This window comes from Astyanax mexicanus, chromosome 9, assembly GCF_023375975.1.
Source record: "Astyanax mexicanus isolate ESR-SI-001 chromosome 9, AstMex3_surface, whole genome shotgun sequence".
Taxonomy (NCBI): domain Eukaryota; kingdom Metazoa; phylum Chordata; class Actinopteri; order Characiformes; family Acestrorhamphidae; genus Astyanax; species Astyanax mexicanus.
The window spans coordinates 39,701,575-39,726,414 of NC_064416.1; the positions used below are offsets into that span (position 1 = coordinate 39,701,575).

The 24,840-nt window shown below is 37.7% G+C and overlaps 1 protein-coding gene across 3 annotated transcripts in view; it reads left to right on the forward strand.

Annotated features, from left to right (window-relative positions):
• Positions 1–5,874: 5,874 nt before the first annotated feature.
• Positions 5,875–24,840, forward strand: part of LOC103041366 (BTB/POZ domain-containing protein kctd15) — a 61,709-nt gene continuing 42,743 nt past the window's right edge. The window contains exons 1-2 of one of the 3 annotated variants that reach the window (XM_007251852.4): positions 5,875–6,525; positions 10,973–11,148. In XM_007251852.4, the coding sequence (XP_007251914.3) occupies positions 10,985–11,148 (164 nt within the window). In that variant the 5' untranslated portion in view covers positions 5,875–6,525; positions 10,973–10,984. Of the gene's footprint in view, positions 6,526–6,549; positions 6,928–9,198; positions 9,359–10,972; positions 11,149–24,840 lie in introns of those variants that run through there. The other 2 variants (XM_007251851.4, XM_015606487.3) reach the window with 2 other exon arrangements.

Here is a 24,840-nt window from a genome sequence, read left to right on the forward strand (position 1 = left end):
AGACTAGTTGACCTGGACAGCCACTTGTGCCCCAGTGCGGTCGACTAGTTAAAAGGAGAAAAAAACAGTAGTAAGTAGTGTTGCACATGCAGTATACCGAATTATACTCAAAATAGGGAGCAGGAAGGAGACATAAAAAGCACTTGCGCGTGATTTATTAAACAACAATTAAACAAACAAAAGTACCAAAAGCTGAGAAACAGAGTACATTGGGATAAAACAAACCAAAGGAACACGGACGAATAACACATGAACAAGGAGGATTTATACACACAGAAAGGAACAGGAAACAGGAAACACCTGGGGCTAGGTAACAAGGGGGCAGAGCTACAAACAAACAGGTGAGCAACAGGGGCAGAGACACGGGATAAACACAGGGCACATGAAGAGGAGGGTAAATAAACACAGGGACAGACCAGAGGGACGCAAAAGTACCGATACTTTAACCTACCAGCATTAACTGCAATTATGGCTAGAAAGAGCTACAAATAAATCCTACCATTTCTTGAAACTACAGCGCCATCCCTCTCAGGTGAGGATCCGTGATTAATTCATTGTGGAAAACACTTATATCTTTATAATCTTTTCTTCAAATTTTTATTTACAGTAACCTTCTGTGACCTTTTTTATGGCTTTATTTTTCAGTTTTCAACACAAAGATGGATTCTAAGCTATAATCCAGTGTCTGAGGAGAGCTCTGTGTCATCTCTGAGTTTCCCCATGGCTCTGTATACACCAGCTCAGAGCTTGATAGCATATGTTTTAAACCATTGGAGCACTAAAACTCGATTTGTAAGCAGATTCACTCAATGAGTCTGTAGTAAACACAACCCATTGTTTAATGTTCTCAAAGTGTCCAAACACCACACAGATCACATGATAATTCATGAAATATCAGCAAATTTTAAAGTTTAAATGTCTCCCATGTTTTAAATGCTTTATTTTCCATTTTCCTCAGCTAAACTTATTATGTTTCTATTTGAAATGAAGAATAAACATATTTCATTCTTTTTCTTTGATTATTAATAAATTGCTAATAGTAATAGTAAGGGATAGTAAGTGATAGTAAGAAGGGACATGCTGGCTCCCAAGTGATCCCCAGAATTTCTTTTTGATTTAGCTTTCGAAATTGCACGTGAAAATCATGTGAATTTATTTGCACATCTGTCTCTGCAATAAATACTTCTTAAAGTAGTTGAATGCATTCATTAGAGGGGGTGTGCACAAACATTTGAACATATAATGTACAATACAGAAGTGACAAGACCTTCTGTTCCAGTTATAAGAGTCTAACAGGCTTGTAGGATACAGAAATCACAGTATTATGGGTGAAAATGAGATGCAGCTCTGGGGGGGTGGTGGTGGTTGAAAGTATCAGCATGGTGGTTACGCTACGCCTCTGGCGTGACCTTTAACGGCACCTACTCTGAAGCCGGAGGACACAGTCATTATTCTAGTAAGGTCATGCATTTATGTATATGACACATTTACATACACACTGCCTCCGTCCTGCTGCCATTGCTGTGTTTGACTGATTATTTCTGCTGGTGACTGTACGTCTGGGGGAACTGTTATTCAAAATACATCAAAACATTGTCATTTTTAGAAAGTTATATACAATAAGTAAAACAATAATCATTGGGTTTTCATTTAATGACATCTTCGAGGGTGGAAAAAATGTGTACACTGTGTGTACATACATACATTAATCTACAAATCCTAATTGACAATAAAACAACAAGCTCTGGCTACTTTTGGGTAGTGTACCTCTTGGTGAGAGATCAGGGACTGCTAGATGAAGTGCATTTTCAGACTCAGAGAAGTAGGATGTTTTTTTTTTTTAAGAACTAGCCACAATCTAACCTATTCATCAGTCAGCTACCATCACTTTTATTTTGCAGTAATGTTGTAAATGAGAAACCTGTATATGTTTCAATGACAAAGACAAATTTTCATCTACTTCTTTCTCCTCTAAATTGTGTTTCTATCACCACCAATCTCTTTAAACAGCTAATAGATCAACTGTACTTTTGCTGGTTATACGCTATAAATGAATGAAGACTTACAGTGGGTACGGAAAGTATTCAGACCTCTTTCATTTTTTCACTCTTTGTTTCATTGCAGCCATTTCCTAAAATAAAAAAGTTAATTTTATTTCTCATTAATATACACTCAGCCCCCCATCTTGACAGAAATAAACCCAGAAATGTAGAAAAACTGAAAATTACATGGTCAAAGGTATTCAGACCATTTGATTAGTATTGAGTAGAAGCACCCTTTTGAGCTAGTACAGCCATAATTCTTCTTGGGGATGATGGAACAAGTCTTTCACACCTGGATTTGGGGATCCTCTACCATTCTTCCTTGCAGATCCTGTCCAGTTCTGTCAGGTTGGATGGTGAACGTTGGTGGACGGCCATTTTCAGGTCTCTCCAGAGATGCTCAAATGGGTTTAGGTCAGGGCTCTGGCTGGGCCAGTCAAGAATGGTCACAGAGTTGTTCCAAAGCCACTCCTTTTTTATTTGCACTGATTAGAGGCTTCCGTCAGGCCACTCTGCCATAAAGCTCCGACTGGCTGCAGTGATAGTTGACTTTGTGGAACTTTCTCCCATCTCCCTACTGCATCTCTGGAGCTCCCTTTCTCCCGTCTCCCTACTGCATCTCTGGAGTGATCTTTGGATTCTTTTTTACCTCTCTCACCAACGCTCTTCTTCCACGATTGCTCAGTTTGGCTAGATGGCCTGGTCTAGTAAGAGTTCTGGCTGTCCCAAACTTCTTCCATTAAAGGATGATGGAGGCCAGAAATTATTTTGTAACCACGGCCAGATCTGTGCCTTGCACAATCCTGTCTCTTGGGCAGTTCCTTCAACCTCACAATGCACTGTGAGCTGTGAGGTCTCATATATGCAGGTGTGTGCCTTTCCTTATCAAGTCCAATCAGTTTAATTAAACACAGCTGGACTCCAATGAAGGAGTAGAACCATCTCAAGGAGGATCAGAAGAAAATGTGGGAAATGTGATTTAAATGTGAGTGTCACTGCAAATGACCATACAATATTTCAGTTTTCCTTTGTAATAAACTTACAAAAAGATCTACATTTCTGTTTATTTTGTTAAGATGGGGTGCTGTGTGTACATTAATGACAAATAAAATAAACTTTTTTTATTTTAGTAAATGGCTGCAATGAAACAAAGAGTAAACATTTTCAAGGGGTCTGAATACTTTCCGTACCCATTATATTTATGGCACCTTTCTAGACACCCATGGACCCTGTACAATCACGTTTATACACAACCATTAACTGGGTATGACTGTTCATCCAACTTAGAGTAATAGGGCAATGGGGCAATATAAATTATGGAATTTACCTACTACTAATCTACTTGTTTTTTTTTTTGTTTTTTTTTTGTTATGTGGTAGAAAACTGGAGACCCCAGAGGAAACCCATACAGACAATATAGATAAGGGGCACAATACACTCTGTTCCGAGCTGTAAAATGAGTGAAGGTGGGCTGAGACATACATGATCTGGGAGAAGGAGAATGGACCTACCAAATGAGTAGACCAGTCTAGCTGGGAGTGCAGGATGGGGCAGACTGAGGTATACAGGTTCATTTTTGTGACATCACAAAAGTACAGAATGTAAATGGGTTGTTTCTGCACCTTCCATGGCACGCAAAGTGAATAAATATGCTCTACAACTTTCAGACGAGCTTCGCAGACACCTTTTTTTTTAACTTCACAGTGGAAGTGATATGATATATAATCTTTAAATTGGTCATTATTTGAACATGAACGTCTGAGCTTCACCTGTGTTAAAGCGGGTGACCCACTTCTCCTCCCCACCCCAACAAAACCCATAAATTACAGAAATTAAGTGATGGAGCCCTGAGGCTCCTGTGTAAGCTGTTTAAATGTGTAAATGTACAACATCCTCTGCAGCTCTGTAGCTTTAATGAAGGAGGGAATATGCAGCCCTCATTTCAGCCCCAGAGGGGGGAGAGCGGGGGGAACAGCAGTGCTGAGCTGCACCCCTTTCACACCACTTCACACTAGTTTTGTGTTTTCATAACTTTTTGCTCATCTTCACCAATGTAGATCACACCTGTCCTGATCTGGGTTTGTGTTGGTGAAAAGCACAGTTTCATTATAATTATCTCCAGTTTGTGACTATTTTTAAAACCAGTGTTTATTAAGTTTTGTGAGTTCAGTGTGTGAATATAATGGGTGAATAATCGCTAATTCGTGAATATTAAAGGACAACAAACTCATATTAGTTATTATAAAGGTTAAATAAACTTCTGTGTGTAATTATAAAGCATTAATAAACTCTTCTTTTGGATTGCACCTGGTTACTGATCTCCTGATTGTTTTTATAAATGGGGTAATTTTCATTTTTTTTAAAAAGAGTTTTTGATTCTAAAGGATTAATAAAGACATTTTGTTTATGATTACAATATCTTTGTTAAAATCTTTGGGTAATAAATACAGATTTCTTATTATAAAGAAATAACAAACTCATTTTTTTTATTATAAATCGGCAATTAACTCCTCTTTATTATAAAGAGGTAATACCTGTGATTATAAATTGTTAATAAACTAATACTTGTGATGGTTAAGACTTAATTAACTCTGATTAAAAGGATGAAAACTCATGTGTGTGATTATAAAGATGAAATCAACTCAGGTTTATGGTTATAAAGAGGTAATAAGCTACTATTTTTGATTATAAATGAGTAATAGAACTCAGTTGCATATTGTTACATAATTGTAAAGGTTAAAGGTATAATTGTATATTGAAATTTGCCATTTCTGAAGATTACACAACTTGCGCACAGGTTGGCGCCAAAACGTCAGGTATGAATGAGAGAGAGGCTGCATGATTTTCACGTGCATTTTTGTTGTTTTTCTTTTTGTTCTGTATGTATGTATGTATGTATGTATGTATGTATGTATTGTTTTTGTTATTATTATTATTATTATTATTATTATTATTATTATTATTATTATTATATGTCTATTGTATGATGATTATTCTGTCATCATCAGCAGGAATGTCAGATCTCTGTAAGTTCCACTGCGCGCGCACTGGTTGGCGCCAAAACGTTAAGAATGGGAGCGCGAGTTGGAGGCAGCGCGCCTTAATAGAGGGTCTCAATGCTCCATCAATTATTCACAGTTATTTACACACAAATAAACAAACAGACAAATAAATAAATAATCAGACATCCTCCAAAACACTGCTGGCACCTGTGATGAGGAGTGCTTGGTTTGGTTTGTATTGTTTTTGGCTCTCGATTTTGCTTCACTTAGTAATTTGTGCCTATTTGTTTGTTGGTTTGTTTCATTTGTATTTTTATAAAATAAAAAAAAAAAGTCAAAAATAAAACAATTGCAAAACACAACAGAAATACACCCTAGCAATTGGCAAAATAGAGGGGTGGGTGCATACATAAATAAACAAATAAACAAACAAAAATCTTCGGGACAGACGTCTCCATCCAGGCGCGCGCTCTAATTGAAATGGCGCGTTTCGCTCCGAGCGGGTAGCGCGGGCGCGTTCACATTCACGTTCTGCCACAGCAAGCGCGTAGCCGCGCGTATGTCGATAGACGTCATTGGCATTACTGGGCTTGGTGGGAAAATAAAACAAAAAATTATATATATTTGTATACATATATTCAGACCATGCTGCTGCTGGTCTGTTTCCATTTCTATATATTTTATAACTAAACCCTCTCCTGCTCCTGTTACATCTGCAGACTCGCTCTCTTTCTTTCTTTCTTTCTCTTATCAACAAGTTATCCTGTCTTACCGCAGCTCTGGGAGCGAGGGGAGAGAGGAGGGGGTGCGAGCGTGCCCTGATTTTACTTATTTAAGAGAATGAAAATGTATGCCTCGCTGAAAGCGCCCGGGGAAACGTTACATCAGACGAAACGACACCGATTAAAATCGGCTTTTTGGCTGCGAGTTGGTTGAACGGCGCGCCGCTCGCGTGATGCTGCTGCCCGCTTCCCCCCTTCGCTTCCCGGCCACAAGAACTTCCAACCCCCGCTGAAGCGAGTCCCACTTTACGTTTTTTTTCACTCTCTTTTTTGGCGGAAAAATAGAAAAATACGAAGAAAAAAAAAACGCAAACACTAATGAATCATCTGAATCATCATCCGAGCAGGGGAGAATATCACGTTTTCATCTTTTAAGAGGGATAGAAAAAATAAAAAAATAAATAAATTAGCCTGGGAGAGAGTGGGGCTGAGCTAATTGTAGCCTAATCCTTTTGCCCCAGAGGCGTGTGGGCAGCCCGGAGCAAGAATTCAGTTTTAGCTCCTGCTCTGTTATTTAGACACGGCTTTATTGGCTTTCTTTTTTCCCCGGCAGTTTCATTTTTGGGGGCTTTTTTATTATTTTCTGTGGGGGCAAAGATTCTGAAACGCGGATCCAGGCAGCAGAACGCCAGAACAATAAAGTATTAAAGAAGATATAAAAAGCAGCCGGTTGGGGGAGAGCTCCGCGCCGTGTGAAAGGTAAGCGTGGTCGGTCAGTCGCTCGTTTTGCTCGGCGGCGCTGAGAGAGAGCACCGAGCGCTCCGGTCGCGACGTTTCGAAGCTGCGCTAACGTTAGCTATAGCTTATAGATTTTTTTAAAGCCACAGCGACCCTTTTCAATCTATCGGCGAGGGATACACACGTTTTAATGCAGTTTGAGGTGATTTTTTTGGGCTTTGTGACACACAGTCTGTGAGTGGAGGTCAGCTCCGCTCGACACGAGCTGCGTCCTAAAAAGCAGCTTCTTCAAACGACGCCGGCGTTAGTTTAACGCAAACTTGTAGCAGCAGATTTTAATCCTTAACCCTCCTAAAGCCCATACCAGCCGGGACTGACTCAACCTGTCTGCGATCCCTTTGGACTCCTACGATGTTCGAGACGGTAGGATTCACCTTAATCTCACCTCAGATTTGAGATGATGAATAGTCTTATCGGGTTCTTTTTGGCGTGTTTGAGTGTTCTCTGAAGCTGTGGGTGAGCTCGATGTTGAATTTGTCGGTTTATAAAAAAGAACGCAATGGTTATCAGATGTTTATTTTGCCTTTTCCTTTCCATTTCCACTCACTTTTCATCCCAGCTCTGTCTGTTTGGCTGTTAAACGCGTTGTTAAACGACTGTCGGGTTTAACTCCTCGTTGGTGATGTGCATCTCTGTAACAGATTTTTATTTTAGGTGAGCAAAGGCGCCATGTTGTAATTTTATCAAAATTTAGGCTACCCGCAGGGCACCGCAGCAAACGGTTCATTTCAGATAAAGATAAAGCACAGACAAATGTGCAGAAAACAGCAGCAGTATTTTCTACTGTTTATATGGCTTTATTTGTCTGTTCTGCAGCGTGTATCGTCTTATAGCTTTATTCTTATAGCTTGTGCTCTAAGTTCTGTTATGGAATGAGCTGCTCCATTCTAGCAGCTTCAATACTTTTATCATTAGTCTGTGACTTTTAAACAAGCAAAATTGAATAGTAATTTACACATAAACTACACATTATTTAGCGTGATGGTAATCAATATTATTTTAAAAATCTGATTAAAATGTGTAAGGAAGTTAGATAGCTCTCTTATAATAAAAATGTCCTTCTTAGTTTTCCTATTTTGTTCTTATGTTTATTGGAGAGTCGTGGAAGCTTCATGTTGGCAGTGTTTGTGTAGGTATGTTCTACGTCGCTTTCACTATTCAGATAAAGTAACTAGCTTCTTTTATGTTGCATCTCAATACTGTAGTGTAGTACATGCGCATACACGACTCCTCCCACTCGAAAAGAGGTAGAGAGAATGAGAGAGAGAAAGTGTGTGTGTGAGAGAGAGAGAGAGAGAGAGAGAGAGAGAGAGAGAGAGAGCATATTCCTTCAGCATTATTACCAAGGCTTCTGGTTATCCCATCCAGCCATATAAATGGGTGGGATCGTTTCAGTTCTATGGCTGGGGTATAGACTAGTTGTTCTCAAACTTTTTATATGACATACAGTACCATTCCTGATCCAATTAAAACTTCCAAATACCACCTCATTTTATTTAAACATTACATACAGATACATACAAAAAAAAAGGCTAGATCTGGCCTCCACACACAGTAAAAGTGATATCTTTTGCCAGTTGTTCTTTGCCAATCGTGTGGAACTTGCCCAAGCATTTGCAGTCTGCAAGTTGGCATGGGAGAATGCCTGCTGAGATGACTTGGGAAGCTTCAGTCAAAGGAAAACAGCAGGAGTTCAGTGTATATGCTAATGTGAGTTACTTGTCATGCAGTTGGTTAACATATATAATGCAGTTCCACAGGGTTCTTCTGTAGGACCTTTGAAATCGATGTTTTTAATTAGTGTATATTACTGCAGTTATGAGAGTAAAGAAGTGAATTGTGGGTCAACATGGAGACTGAAGGGTTAAGCACTAAACGCAAATTAATGTAATGTTATTAATACCATAAAGATTTGGCGCAGCACCTTGCGATGCTTAGCAGAGTTTGAGAACCGCTGAACGTTACTGATTAATGTAATATTATATAAGTAATATCGACGTATATGTCTTGATGTTCTACTAACTTTTATATCATACTATTTTGCACTGACTGGCAAAAAGGTGGTTTGGCCTAAAGCTCATTGCCCAAAGCGTTAATAACTTAAAGACTGCCGTTTGTTTACCTTTCATGAGGAATAACACGGGAACTGGAAGAACTTGTTGTTGAATCAACGCCCATGTTAGTTTTGACATTTTAAATGAGAAAAATATTTTCTAAAAAAAACAGAAAATATAGCAAATATATTTAAAATGAAAAATAAAAACAATTATCTATACTTTGTTAGATTTTTTTATTAGGATGTCTAAGAATAATTGTACGCTTTATTCTTTCCGCCTGTATTCCGTTAAATCCATCCTCCGCGCTATGATTGGATGGGTTGGATTGCCACCTTTGGTGTGATTGGCCAGTGTAGTCCGAATTTGGCGCTAGACCCGACGACTAGCCAATCATAGCAAGGGAGGCGTGAAACACTAGCCAGAAACTAGCCAATCTTAGACCACAGGAGGCGGGACTTGCTGGAATACAGGTGTAAAAAATAACCTCCTAACTAACTAACCGCTCCGCTTAGCCTCGTTGCGGGAGGCTGTTGGAGGCTGCTGCTGCTGTCAGGTCAGTCCATTAAGGCAAGCCGCGGGGGGAGCCGGATCTGAACCCTGAGCTATTTCAGGTCTGCCACCTCTTTCTTGGTGCAATTTTCTGCGAGTCGGGCATACAGAAGCTAGGATATAGTCGGATCACCGAGCAGAGCCTCTCAATATGCTACAAATCACGAGTAGAACAGGAGCATCCCACTGTAAGTTTACCCTCCTCGACTGATTTTTCAAAGCGACTGGCGGGAAAACGTGCATGGGAACGGCGTGCTGAGATGTGAACGTTTGCTAGTTTTGAAGGTGCAATATGTGGCATTTTCCCGTTGATCAGTTTACTTTGAAGATACTTAAAAAAGAAAATGCATTATTGATTGAATAATTAAGCTATATTATAAGATAATATTTCAATATATAATAATTTTAGTTAACATTGGGTTTATATGTATTTTAAATAAAATCAAGGCTACATATTGTACCTTTAATACCAGTCCTTCTCAAACTCACTCATATATGTCTAATAACAACCTGCAATTTGAAATTCCTAGTCTTTTCTCTTCTTTTTTCCCGTCTCTTGCTTCTCTTGCCATCACTCTCTCTCTTACTCTTTTTTAATTCATTCTCTTTCTCCTCCCTGAGGCAACTGCCCCGTGCCGTGTTTCTGCATCACTAATAAACACGGTTTCCAAATACCAAAGAACAATGAATAAACGTAAATGATATGGTTGCACTGTATCTTTTAATGATGATGGAAAAATTAAAATTTAACATTTAACAACATTTAACATTTAAACAACTTTTTTTCAAGCATTACTTAATCACTGAATAGTCAGTGCTGACATTCTGACAGGTTTTGAATGTTTCGGTTGAGCTCTGAATCTACACTCACAATAATGCTTTTAGGCGAAATGTGCTCCCCACAAATAAACATAATATCTTTATTTCATTAAAATGATTTGAATGTCCCTTTGCACTGCAAGAATACAGTGCAGATAGAATATAACATAAACAAGATATACACATTTAATGTAAGTAAAGTTTAATAGAAACAATTAGGGCTGTGAGAGTTTCAAAAAATGAATATTTGAGATTGTAACGTTACATCTTCACATATAGAAGCTGCTGGAAATAATCTTAGTAGACAGGTTTGTGTTGTGAGAAACCTGAAGGAATTTGTGATTTGCATATTTTCCTTAAATGAAATAAAAGGAGGTTATGTTTTGACTGTGTTTAATATAAAAGCTGCTTACTATTTGCAAAAAAGTAAATCTAAAGGAAACAATAGCTTGTTCATCACTTTAAACTGCTGTCTGTTTACAAATCAAAAAACTTAACTTAATGTAAGAACTTAAAATCGTAATATGTGTGTAATATATATCCTAATAAATATCGTAATATCACATGTTTGAAAAATCGAGATGTTTTTTTATATATATAAAATCGCCCAGCTCTAATACAAACCTTAAAAATAAAAACATAACGATTAATCAATGCAAAATCGAGGTGCACAAATAAATCAAGTCTGTTGTTTAGAGATAAAAGTACATTAACGTTGAATTAACGTACTTTTTTATACTGGATCTGGATTTTCATTCCCGCCCTCAGGGGGTCCCCCCAAACACACACACAGGCACGCGCGCTTTGTCGTTTAGCAAGAGCCGAGGATAAAGCTGAGGATAAAGCACACACACATACACATATACATGCATCACACACAGACACACACACGCGCGCGCGCTCTCGCTCTCTCCCCCTCTCTCTCTCGCGCGCGCGCCCTCTCTCCAGTCGTGCTCATGGCTTTCCCGTTCGTGTGCTTGCAGGAAGGGAGGAGCATGTCGCGCCTTTCTCTGAGCCGCTCGCCGGTCTCTCCTCTGGCCGCGCAGGGCATCCCTCTGCCGGCGCAGCTCACCAAAGCCAACGCGCCCGTGCACATCGACGTGGGCGGACACATGTACACCAGCAGCCTGGCCACCCTCACCAAGTACCCGGACTCCAGGTAAGAGCTGCTCGCGGGCACTGGCAGTCTGAGGGATGGGGGTAATAATACTTCAGGGGCAGCACTGCTGTTTTTAAACTGTAAATGTGTCACACTTTTAAAACGTATTATTATTTTTTACGTGCATGCGCAATAATCAAAGTTTTAAGCGTGAGAGAGTTTTAGTTTTCTTGTACTTTTAAAATTATATGGGTATTTAGGTTCAGCCTGTTTGACTTACTATCTAAACAAGCAGTGTTTATTGTCCAAATTACAAATTAATGCGTGTTGCGCTTTTTTGCTCTTTTCAAAAAGTAAATGTGTCATAATTTTGTGACCTATTACTATTTTTTAAGTGCATGCACAATAATCAAAAGTTTCAAGTGTCAGACAGTTTCAGTTTTCTTGCACTACATTATAACACTATAGGCTTCTTCATGTTCAGCCTGTTTGACTTACAATCTAAACAATCTGTGTTAAATTGTCCAAATTCCAAAGTGTGAAGTGTTGAGCCTCTTTTGCTGTTTTTAAACAGTGACTGTGTCATAATTTTGTGACCTATTATTATTTTCACGTTTAAGCGCAATAATTTATAATAAGTTTCAAGTGTCAGAATTTTCTTGTACTTTCAACACTCTATCATACTTTTTTAGTCTCATTCATGATTAGCCTGTTTGAATTGCATTCTAAACAATCTGTGTTTATTGTCTAAATTTCAATTCTAGGAGTGTTGAGCCTTTTTTCACTGTTTTTAAACTTTTTTTGAGTCCACTCATTTTTAGCCTGTTTGACTTGCATTCTAAACAATCTGTGTTTATTGTCCAAATTCCAAAGTAAGAAGCGTTTTAATCTTTGGAAGATAAATTACCATGGACTGTAAAAGTTAGGCTTGAAAAGGAAAATTAGACTTGAGCCAGTGTGGGAGGGGTGAAGCAGGGTACATCTGGGGCATTTTGGGCTACTGTTTATGCCTCAGTGCATGATAATGTGTCCACTATTATACTGTAATGCATTTGAGCCTAATTATTATCTTCTTATATGCTACACAAGCAGTGAAATAAAATGTGCTAAGGTGTTTGATTGTATAAGAAACATTACATTACCATTTTTGCATTGACTTTTCTTATCTAACATTAATTCAGAACTTTTGAATGCTGTTATTTTTTACTTACATCCTCAATACTCAACGATATGTTCAGGTTTGGTTGTACAAGAAACATTAAATCTTAGTTTGTAGGGTTTTCATGGCAAGGATGGATAAGGGGCAGCAGTGCATGATTTTGTCTTTTTTATAATATATTCACTTTCAGACCTCTTACATGCTCTTACACTTACATACTAAATCGTTTGTTTACTGTGCCAAATTTCAGAATAAGAGTCTTAGCAGCTTTAATTGAAATATTGTGGGTTGTTAAACATGTTAATGTTAGAAAGACTATTTGAGATGGACTGTAAGTTTGCATCATTAAATTGGAACCAAGGTGGGAGGGGTGGAGCAGGGTACACCTGGCACATCATGGGGCATCAAATGGGCATGACATTTTTCATATCGTTTCTGTTTATTGTGCCATATTTCAATAAAGTCTTTTTGAAGTATTGTATTGAGGGTGGGAGGGGTTGCAGGTGGAAACATCAGTAGTTGGCAGTAGTTCATATACACATATACACAAATACATGATAGTGTATCTGTTTTAGTAACTTTTAAATTTTTTAGTATTCTTTATTTTTATTAAAGTATTTTCTCTGTTTAGGCTTATAGCATATTAGATATCAAATATTCATTTCACAAAAGGGTTTCTGAGCAACTTTAATTATATTGTGATCATTTTTGATTAACTGTTTTTAATCAGGGAAAATAAGCAATACAGTGAAATGTGTTAAGCTGTTTTATTATATAATGAATAATACAACAGAGGTTTCCATGGCAAGGGTGATTAAGGGGGTGCATCGGTCACCAATTCATGCACTAAACCTTTCCATTGACATAGATTAACAAATTTCATATTTCAAAATAAAAGTTTAATTGTTAGGCATAATAATCTGAGACAAAAATTATGGGAATCACTGTTTTCCCCAACCCCCAAGGCCAAAAGTGTATGCCTAGTTATAGTTTACATTTTTACATGCAATTCATACTTTAAAGCAGGAATGTTGGATACGATTTGTGATCCCCAAAAATTGACTTTCTGTATGTCTCCGCATTTAACTATCCTCTAACTTTGCTGATTTTTTATGTATAAACTACGTACATGTTTGTAGTTTGTAGAAATTTGGCTTATAAAAAATAAAATAGACCTGGATTTTATGAATAAACACTTAAATGAAGCGAATAAATGCTTAAAAGGAAGGAATATTGATCCATAGGTATAAAATACACCAAAGGAGGAGGAGATCTAGGAGGTGAATCAGTGATGCATTTCAATATTGCATATATGTGTGCACTTAATTGTCGCCTTTGTAAAATTTGTAAATTCTGAGTTTAAGCATTATGCATGTTTTCTTATGGCGTTAACAATACTTACTGTTGGTTGAAATAGTTTGGCGTTTAGTATGAAAGCTACGCTGTGTGATTGCATTATATACAGAGAAAAACGATCTAAACGTACTGCAGAAATGACTTTTCTGAGAAGCATATTGCAGCCATCCTGTGAACTAATGCAACTAAAGCACATTCACAGGCTGTCAGCATCAGCAGCAGTCTGTTGGATGACTTTTACAGAGGCCCAACTGTACGTTAAAAAAGTGTGTTGACAAGTTCCTGAGAGGAGGGATCAGCTAAAAACCTTGTCATTTTTTTTCTTGTCATGGTCTTCATTTATTATCATTATTATTATTATTATTTTTTATTATTCAGATTATAGACTAGCTTCAATATTTCAGTGATTTATGCAATATTCTATTTTGGATTATTACTATGTACGACCACTGATCAGTGACTAAAACATTGACCAACCAGTGACCATCTCTGCTGCCTATTTCTTGAATCAGTAATAGGCTTGTAAATGTTAGAAAGCTACAGATACTGAATATGCATTGAATAGTATGTAGATAGACATGCATTATTCAGGGTACAATAGCAGCGCTTCACTATCATACAAAATCCTTATCTGTGATTCTGCTTTAGTGCTGTTCTGTCACAGGACTGACAGTGTGTCTCAGATTTCAGTGCAAAGCTGCAGATTTGTAGGAACGAGCAGGCTGGTGTGATGTATTGGCTCGGAGGGAACAGAACGCTGCGTCCCCGCTAACGTTTGAGCCATCTATTGCTCCTTATCCTGTAGCCTCAGGCTACGCTTTCACACTGCAGCCACTCATTTATGCCACCTTTTCTTTTGTTCCTCTGAAAAATAGCTGAACGCTAGAGCCGCGACAGCTGCGCCATGGCACACCAGTGGTTAACCACAGAAGTATTAGTGTAATTACATTCATTTAATATTTCTTATGAACAGACAAAGTTTAATTGTCTTATGTTTTGTCAAAAATCAGTTGAATGTAATTGTAAAAGAAGCGGTTACTAATCGATTTGATTTACAGTACCAGAGACATTCTCATTAATATTTGTTCTTTATTTGTATTATTTATTACCTTGTAGTTTATTATTAAACATTTAAAAACTATAAAGGAACATGCAAAACTGTATGCAATTAGATAAAAAAAAAACCTGACTTAAAAAAAAACAAATCCAATGAAAGTGAATAAAAAGCACCTATAGAACTCCTTTAAGACAGCTGGAGAACCATTGTAGGCTTTTTGTTTATAAAGAAGACTGAGAGAATAATGCCAAGAACATGTAAAATTGGTATCAAAGAAAAGGTGCTATTTTAAAGAATCTAAAATATAAACCATGTCTGTTTTGGTGCTTTATAATTGCAGATGCGTTCCTTCATATTTTTTTTGTGAACAATAGTTTTTACTGTTTTTCTTTCTTTTTCTTTTTTAAACAACCACCCACGATTGCCTCCCCCCTTCCTGACAGCCCCACCCAGGCATATCAATATACTTTCGCCTCTAAAGAGAAGAAAAAATAAAAAAATAAATAATACAAATAAAATAAAATAATAAAAATAAAATAAATGTATAATAACTCCAGCAATCAGTCATAACAGTCCACTTTTGAAAGTTCACTTTAGTACAAGAAGCAGCTTCACCTTTTCAAAGGCGTCCCGCCACTTTCTCAATGTCCTAGCTTTGGCACCATGTATCCGGGCTGTTGATAGCTCCTTAGATATAATGTCCATTAAGATCCAAAGTCCAAATATTTCGGCACAACTTAAACGTTCCTTCATAGTTTTGTTTTCTTCAGTATTAATCTACAATGAAGAAAATAATAGAAAAAAAAAAACATTGAAGGAAAAGGGCACTGGTGCTGTATTTCTTTAGATTTGTGCTCAGCAGGTTTAAAGGTTGCTGTATATGAATTGTTATTTTTATTTTTTATCTTTGTTTAGAATTAAATTTAACCTTTTGGTGAAATTAAAGAGTTTTTTTTTTTACTTAAAAGGAACTCTTTATTTGTTTGTATAGAAAAGTAAACCAATTGAACTGAGGACTATACATTTCAGAAGGACATTGAGCTTGTCTTTCTGAAGCACAAGATTACAATATTAAATGATATTTTTAGGATACACAATATTTCTAACAATATGTTGACATTGAAACAAGAAGCGGCAGATTATATATATAGAGTGATGTCTATTCAGAATTTCTGCTAATCAGGACAAAACAAACACTCTGTATTAAATTGCAGTGGATCATTGTTCTTTAAGGGATGTAATGTTGCCCAAGTTTTTAGGTTTAATATGAATTGAGATCCTCGATATTATAAACTTTTGATTCTTAGAACCACGTCTTGATTTGGACATGGATTATTTTAAATAAATTCATAAATGCCAAAAAACCTGCCAGTCTGTACGCATTTGGCATAAAGGGAATGCATTTTGACCTCATAGTACACTTGTACAATTCTATGTTCTAAAGTATGCATATAGTTTGATCTTGTATTTCTATCATGTCGTCACAAATGTGTCTGTATAAGTGTGTTCACAGCCACTCGCTCTGTTACACTGTTTATCCAGGCTGATTTATGCACAGTTAGCAGGAACGCTAACCCAGCAAACTACCTATACAGCTATCCACTACTTTCATCCACGCTTCATTTTCCTCCAAACTGTCGAAACAGTGACACTGTGCTGAAGACTCTCAGTCTCTTTCTCTCTCTCTCTGTTTGTCTTACACCCAAACACACACACACACACACATATAACTGATGGCATTAATATGCAGCTAAAGTTTATTTAGTTTATTTCCTCCATTAAAGCTCTCAGTCATACTCAGTAACTCAGCACATTACAATATTCTCATTTAAAAAGCATCAAAACTGCCCTAAGATATTATAATAAATACTTTATTCATGTGCAAATCAAACGCCGATCAGCCACTACATTAAAACCAGCCATTAATACATTTCTCTGGTCGGCAAACATTATAATCAGCTTCTTGTTAGTGTGGCAACAATAATCCTAGATTATTAAAATCTATTAAAAACAGGATTCTTAATGGATCATTACAGATACTTTACTTTAAAAAAGTACCAAGGAGTGATGCAACAAGGAAAAATAAATCCTGTATAGAAGGAAAATCGATGCATCAAAGTGCATCGATAATCGTTTTATAATCACATCCCAGATTTCTGAATCCTAATCTAATGTAACCGTAAGGTTCCTAAAGATTCTCGCCCCTAATTCTAATGTGTAAACTACATGTTTGCAGGTTGTTGGGGTTTGGTTTTTTGAAAGATTAAAATGGAAGATTAAAATGCTAGCTTTCTTTGTACATCACTGAAATGTGCAGTTTGCTTAATAAGCTAATGTTTGGGTCTAATAAAAAATAATAAAATATCGTTGTATCACCCATTCCTAATTGGACTGGACCAAACAAGGTAGTTTGTGACGTAAAAGCACCCTAAGTTTCCGGACGTGTGCGGGTTAAAGTGAGGAAGTGAGGCAGGCGGGCCGGCAGGCATTAAAAGTGGCCGGGCGGCAGCTAAGAACAAGGTTAAAGGACTTTTAAGTTGATGATGTCTTTTAATAGATTGATCTGTTAATAATGCAGGGAGGGAAGAGAAACTTAGTGCAGTAACTAATGGGGCAGCATTAGTCTCGCGCTCCCCCGGCCGGGGCGGAGAGACAGAAGCCATGAAACATTGATGGAGACTGCAGGCAGGGCTGGCTGCGAGCGCACGGCTCTGGCGAGCGCTCCTGACAGAGATCAGTAACGTGGGACAGATGGGAAGTTGAAGAGAATCAGAGATAACGAACATGTGGTGATGCTCGGCGGAGGCACGTGGGTGTTCGGGTGATCGCTCACGCCGCAGAACCGCTGGGGAGGAGAAAAGTTCAATCTGTGGACTTTACTTAGATCTGAGCTGAGTTCAGAGAGCTGGTTTCTAGTGAAGCTGCTCGGCTCGGCTCTGGCTGATGGTTAAACTAGACTGTGATAATCTCAGACACTCAATCTGGCTGACAGGAGTAACAACAGCAGCCATCAATATAAAACCGTAGCTGTTCTGGTAATCCAGGTACAGTGTGAAGTGTGTGTGTGTGTGTGTGTGTGTGACCCATAGCTCACCCTGGATCTCTGGGCTGTGTGTTCGACTGGAGAAAGCGAGAGATCCTGAGATGCTGATATGTGGTCTAGTGAGTGTGTCTTTAGCTACCAGCCTGCTGAATTCCTACACACACACATACAGACACACACAGGCAGATATAGACTTCACTTCCTCAGCTTATCTGTCTCTCTCACACACAAACAGATCACTCTCCTACACACTGTTGTCTCATTCTGCATCTCTCTCTGTCTCTTTCTGTCTGTCTCTCTCTCTCGTTCTCGCTCTCTTTCTCTCTCTCACTCTGAAAGGAAGCTGTGTCGATCTTTCATGACAGAAAGAAAGCACAGAGAGAGTGAATCTCATCCTCTCAGGTGCTGCAGGCATGAGCGACTGTTTTACCGAAAGGAGAAAAGAAAGAGAGAGAAAGAGATGCTTAGGTGAGAGAAAGAGAGAGAAAGAGAAGACACGAGACAGAGTGGAATAAAAATAAAGAGAAAGAGAGAGGAGAGGAGGATAGGGAGACATAAAGACACAGATGGAAAGAGCATTCAGGTACAGAGGAGAGAAAGAACTAGAACAGTGTGTGTGTGTGTGAGAGAGAGAGAGAGAGAGAGAGAGAGAGAGAGAAAAGGAAAGGAAAGGAAAGGCATGAGACAGAGTGGAATAAAATAAAAGAGAGAAAGAGAAGGGTACGAAGTTCTAAAGACGGAGATGGAGTAAGAAGACTAAGACAGTAAGAAAGAGAGAGAAAGGGAAGACACGAGACAGAGTGGAATAAAAATAAAGAGAAAGAGAGAGAGGAGGATAGGGAGACATAAAGACAGAGATGGAAAGAGCATTCAGGTACAGAGAAGAGAAAGAACTAAGACAAAGACAAAGAGATGGAGAGAGAGAATGAGAAGACATGAGTAGAATAAAAGAGAGAGAGAGAGAGAGAGAGAGAGAGAGATGATTATAAGGAGAAGACAACAAGATAGAGAAGGGGAGAAAGAGAAGAGTAAGAGAAAGAAAGACATATTAGAAGACATATAAAGACAACGATGGAAAGTGCAATCAAATACAGAGAAGAGAAAGAACTAGGACAGTGTGTGTGTGTGAGAGAGAGAGAGAAAGAGAGAGAGAGAAAAGGAATTGAAAGGCATGGGACAGACTGGAATAAAATAAAAGAGAGAAAGAGGAGGGCACGAAGACCTAAAGACAGACATGGAGTAAGAAAAATAAGACAGTAAGAAAGAGAGAGAAAGGGAAGACTTGAGGCATGAGTGGAATAAAAGAGGCAGAGAGAGAGGTAGGGAAAAAAGAGAAAAGGGAGCGGAACAATTATATATGTATATAGTTGGAATCATTGCTGACGCAGATGTGCAAATGCACATGAACACAGCTTGTCTGGTCTCTGTATAAAAGTCCTGCCAATAGAATAGACTCTCTGGAGCAAATTAACACACATAAAACCATTAAACTAGAGGGTCATTGAGCTGTGGAGTAGTAGAACAATGATCTCTAGAACCATGGAGCTTCATCCAGTAATTTTGGGATGGATTGGAGAGTTGGGGATGAGGTGACGAGATGATTATCCAAAAATCCTTAGCTCACTTATGATTTTGTCACTGAATGCAGTTTATGGTTTTGTTTACATTACTAGGCTGAAGTGAATCTTACTAGATTTTGGTGCATTTGGTGTGACACAAATCAGATTGTGTGGATGTGACAGTTTAATCTCTTTTAAATCAAATCTGAGTCACTGTAATATGTGGTCCAAATATCTGATTTGTGGGCCAGTGACATTAATGTCTTCATCATGTCTTCATCAGCCACCACCATTGCTGTTCTGAAGTCTCCCTGACTCCCTGTGAGAATCTGACTCAGATTTACGTTCAGACTTGTCACTTAGCAACATGGCCACAGCAGATTGAGCTTGAAATTCCTGTGGTTTCTGTTTATGAATAACTATTAATATGAAGTCTTTCCTCATAACAAACCTCAGAACTTTGCTTAAATGGAGTCAGATTCTGGTGGCGAGACAGAATTTGGCACAGTGCAGCAAAACAACAGAGGTGACATGCAAAAACACATCAGTGTGCAGATCAGATCTTTTAAACTCTATTTAATAGCCCTGATCTTAGGATATATAATAAACAGGTTTACCAAGATGTATTGTATATATAGTGAACACTGAGAGGGGAAAGAAATAAACGAGTGAGTGAGAAAGTGAAAGAAACAAAGGCAGAGAGAGAAAGTAGGAACACTTAAGTTGACATGGAGTTAACATAGAACATAGAGGAAGAGAGAGCGAAAGGAATACAGGCTAAGAGAGAGAGAGAGAAAGAGAGAGAGAGCAAGAAGAGAAAGTAAAGAAAAGGAGACAAAATAAACAGAGATGCAAAGACAATTCCAAAGAGAGAGAAAGAAGAAACAAGAAAGAAGGCAAAGCAAAATATGAAGAGACATGAAGACACTGAGAAGGAAAAAGTGTGAGAAAGAAATGAGACAGAGGGAGAGCAAGAAATGCAAAGAGAAGAAAGAAGAAAGAAAAGAAATGGGAGGATCAGAAAAAATACAGGGACATAAATGGAAGAAAAGGAACAAAGAGAGAGATGCAGAAACACAAAGAGAAAGAGGAAGAACTGAGAAAGAGAGAGAAAGAGGTAAAGGAAGAAAACCATAAAGAGATGAAAATACACTATTAAAGAAAGAGAAAGAAGAAACAAGAGAGAAAGCGAGATGGATACAGAGATGAACAGACTGAGGGATTGCAAAGGAAGAATGAGATAGAGAGAAGGTAGAAGTGATAGTGAATAAAAGGGTAAGCAAGGGTCAAATATGAAAGATATGAGAAAGAGAGAAAAAGAGAAGGAGCGAGAGAAAGAAGCATGGAGGCGGGTAATGAAAGAAACCTTAGAGATGTGTGAAAGGGAAATAAATACAGTGATAGATATAGACGCAAAGAGAGAGAGAAGGAAAAGTCGGAGATAGAGAGAACAAAGTTGGGAGAAAAAAGAAAATAATTATAAATGAGTGAGAAGAATGCAGGTACACATACAGAAAACAGAATAAAGAGAAATGATGCGTGCAGAGACATTTGAAGAAGAGAGAGAAAGAAAAAACAGGTGAGAAAGTCAAAGAGAGATAAAGCAATAGATAAAAACGCAAGAAGGAAAGAAGGATGTCAGAGAGAGAAGAAAACAGTATGGACGTGTACAGATATATAGAAATAAGGGAAAGAAGCGCTAGAAGAGAGAGAATAAAGAAAAGCAATGAAGAGCTGATATACTTTTGGTATACCACTGGTATACTTTTTATCTGATGTATAATTTATATATATATACAGGTATTCTCTTTATTTTTTGTATATTTACATGTAGTTAATGCAGCGAGAGAGATACAGAGACACAAAGAGAGACAAAAAGAAGGAATAAGAGAGAGCGAAAAAGAGAGAAGGCAATGGATACACACACAGATAGAACAAAACAATGACCGAGAAAATCAAGAAAATGAAAAGAAAAATTCAGGTATATAGAAAGAAGGGAAATAAGTGTGTGAGTGAGAGAGGAAAGAAGAGAAAGACATTTAAAGATAGGAAGGGAAAAAAGGAGAAAGTGAGAGAGAATACAAAGGGGAACCAGGGGTCCAAAAGAAAGAAAGAAGGGAGAAGGAGAGAGAGAGGCATGGAGACGGATAGAGCAAAAAAGTAAAAGAAGAGAAGCCAGAGAGAGATGCATAGACTCTTACAGACAGAGAGAGAAAGAAGAAATAAGTGTGAGAAAGAGAGTGAAAGAGAGAGGGCGAAACATGGAGACAGACAGAGGGAGAGAGAGGGAAGGGAAAGAAAAGAAAAACAGGCAGCATTTTAATTGCTTTTTAAAAAAGTGGAGATGAAAAACAGAGTTGGCCTGGAGGCGTATGGTGAAATTCTAGCTGGAAGAATTGCAAGAGCATATGAGAAAGGAAGACCCGAGGCACAACAGGGAGATGAGTATTGGTTTTTTATAAAGCATTTTGCATCGATTTCCAGAGAAGAGGGAAAAAAGAAGGGACAGCGAGAGAGAGAAAGAAAGAGAGGCAGAGAGAAAGGGTTAAGATACATATATATATATAGAAAGAGAGCATGCAGGAAAAGTGAAGAGTGGCGTTAATAGAGAGCTTCTTAATGTGACCGAGAGATTCTCTCAGAAAAAGAAACTCAGCATGGTGACAGAAGTAGTGGGACACCAGCTCATCCATTGTTTCTTCTGAAATCAAGTTTTTTTCCTGCTTTTGTTTGAGTAACTGTCTCTACTGTCCATGGAAATCTACAGTCCACTGTGCTATTCTAATATATATATGATACATGCTAATATTTGCAGACCATTAGTTTAAAATAATATAATACACATGATATGTTTTCTGTATTTCTTTTTTACACATTGTAGTTAGAGAGTGTCCAATCAGTTTTTTCCTTTTTTAATTAAATTCAAAATTCCCGTTTCAAAATGAGTTTTGTTACAAATCAGCTTTACAGAGATCCAAGTCCAAACCTCTTTTTTAGTAAGCTAATGCCTTGTTCACACTAAACTAGGGATATCTCAGTCACATTTTTTTTGCCCCCAAGTCTGAGGCCGGGTGACTTGATTTTGAGTATCTGCCGATATCAAGTTCCACAGTAAATAAAAAAAAAAAAAAAAAACACGTCTAAGTTGTTCCTTGAGTTTTTTTTTATTATTATTATTATTTTTTATATGACACTTTTCTCCCTAATTTAACTATGTCGATTATCGATTATCCTACCCACTCAGCTGCTCATCTGTACTCCACCTATCACTAGTAATGCCCCAACACAACATATATTTGAATACAGCCATGCCTCTTTTTTCTACTGCTGCTGATGTAGCTTTACTTGGAGAAAAGTGCATCGACTCGGTTCCGATACATCAGCTCACAGACACTTTGTGCTGATTGACATCACTTTAGAGTGATGTGAGCAAAGAACACCATCCACCCATCAGCTCCGGCAGCTGATGATTTCCATTTAAATGTGCATCTTTTCTTAATTAAATCAACAAAAATGTCACACAACAACAATTTTATGATTAATCACAATTAAGGTCATGATATATTTTTTAAATGCTGGTAGTTCTCTGTATTGTTGGGAGACAGGCAGTAATAATAGTGTAGTGTCGTTTAGGCCTGACAGACTAGATGATAAAAACCTCTTAAGCAGAGTCACAGACGCCCGACAAACATCTAGCAGGTTTAATATCTAGACCAGTCGGCAACTGTGATTCAGTTGAGATCATACCAACATATCTGCTGCATGGCTCTGCTAATTCTCGTGTGTGTGTGTAGTAGAGGCCGACCGATCAATCGGCCAGCCGATTTAATCGGCCGATTTTTGTTATTTTTTTATCAATCGGCATCGGCCGATTTTCTTATTTGGCCGCGCCGATTTTAATCCGGCACATCTGCGGGCAGCTACTTGGAACGCAGCGCAAGGTTTCAAGAGTGAGCAAGACTTTCAACGGGTAAGGCATCCATTTTTACAATCCAGTGTCCCAAAGTCTATATTTTCTCTCATGATTAGTAATCTGTGATGTTGCTTCATTTACTGAAAAAGAATAGAATTTCAACTGCATCGGTGTTGTAGCATTTCTCTCCAAAGGAAACTATGCTTAGCGTTGATGGCAGGAGTGCATTTGGAATGCGCCCTGACTATGCAAGGCAAGCCCTATCTATAAGCTCTATTATAAAATAACTGACTTCTCTTCTTCAGAAACGAAAATCTAAGTAAATAAAATCAAATTAACACTTGATATTTTCAGTATTTAAATTATTTTTAGACGAAATGAAAAAGGGCAGGACTAAAACTGTTTAAGGATATTCGCAGCATCAGCTGCGCTGAAATAATAATTACTGGTTAGTCAGGATTATTAGAGGACTGTACTTCTCCTTATATATAAACAGTGTTGGGCACGTTACTTTGAAAAAGTAATTAGTTATAGTTACTCGTTACTTCTCCAAAAAAGTAACTGAGTTACTAACGGAGTTACTCCACTATAAAAGTAATTAGTTACCAGTAAAAGTAACTATCGCGTTACTTTTTATTATTCGCCCATCAAAAAAAGGAAATCAATTATGCATTTACTATTATTATTAGAAAAATAACAAAAAATAACAAACGAAAATAAACCCAAAATGTTGACAAAAATATAATCTAACGAATTTCAAAAAAATAAAACGAAATTCTCCACACAACCAAAGAAAATTACTAAAACTTGTAATACTGAAAAAAGCGGAAAAACGCGTCTGGGGATGAAATTTAACAAACCAAGCCACACTCAAAAGAAATATGTATATATAAAACAAAATAATGGACAAAAACAACAATTTAATGCCCGTTAAAATGGTATTAATATAACAGCTTCACCAAAAGAGAATAGAGCTTAGATCGTGCCCAAAAAATCCGACCCAGCCGGAGCCCGTGCACATTCTGCCCAAGCCCGAACCATAAACTGTCATTATGAGCCTGACCCGATCCGCCCCATAAACTGTCTGTTTTCGGGCTGATTGAATGAGCGAAATATAATCAGAATTATGTTAATTAACACTGTAACATAGAAGCATAGAACTATTATTTAATTTAAATGATTTTTAAGAACAGCTACACACAATGCTGCAAGTCAAACGCGGAGGCGTTCACGTGCGCCCAGAGCTACGTGATTACAGTTTTCATTTTTATTATAGTTTAATTTTATTTTGTTTTTATTTTGCGCTCGGCACAACAACTCCCGCTGTACAACAGCGCTTATAAATAAATTAAACACAAAAATGAGGGTATTCTATCAGTAATTTCAGTTCGTTTTAGTTAGTTTTATAAACACAAAATACAGTTCGAGATAGTTATGTTTTTCCTTTTAATTACCGTTTTTATTAGATTCAGTTAACACAAATGTTTTTCACTTTCAATTTTCGCTATTTCGTTCGCTTTAGTGAACAATAATAATTGGTTACTTAGCAACATTGTGATTATCACACCAGAGCTTTATATAAAATAAAAATAGGAGCCTGATTTCGGGTCGGTCCTCAGGTCAGGTGGGATTCGGGCAGAGAATCTAAGCTCTAAAATAGAAAGC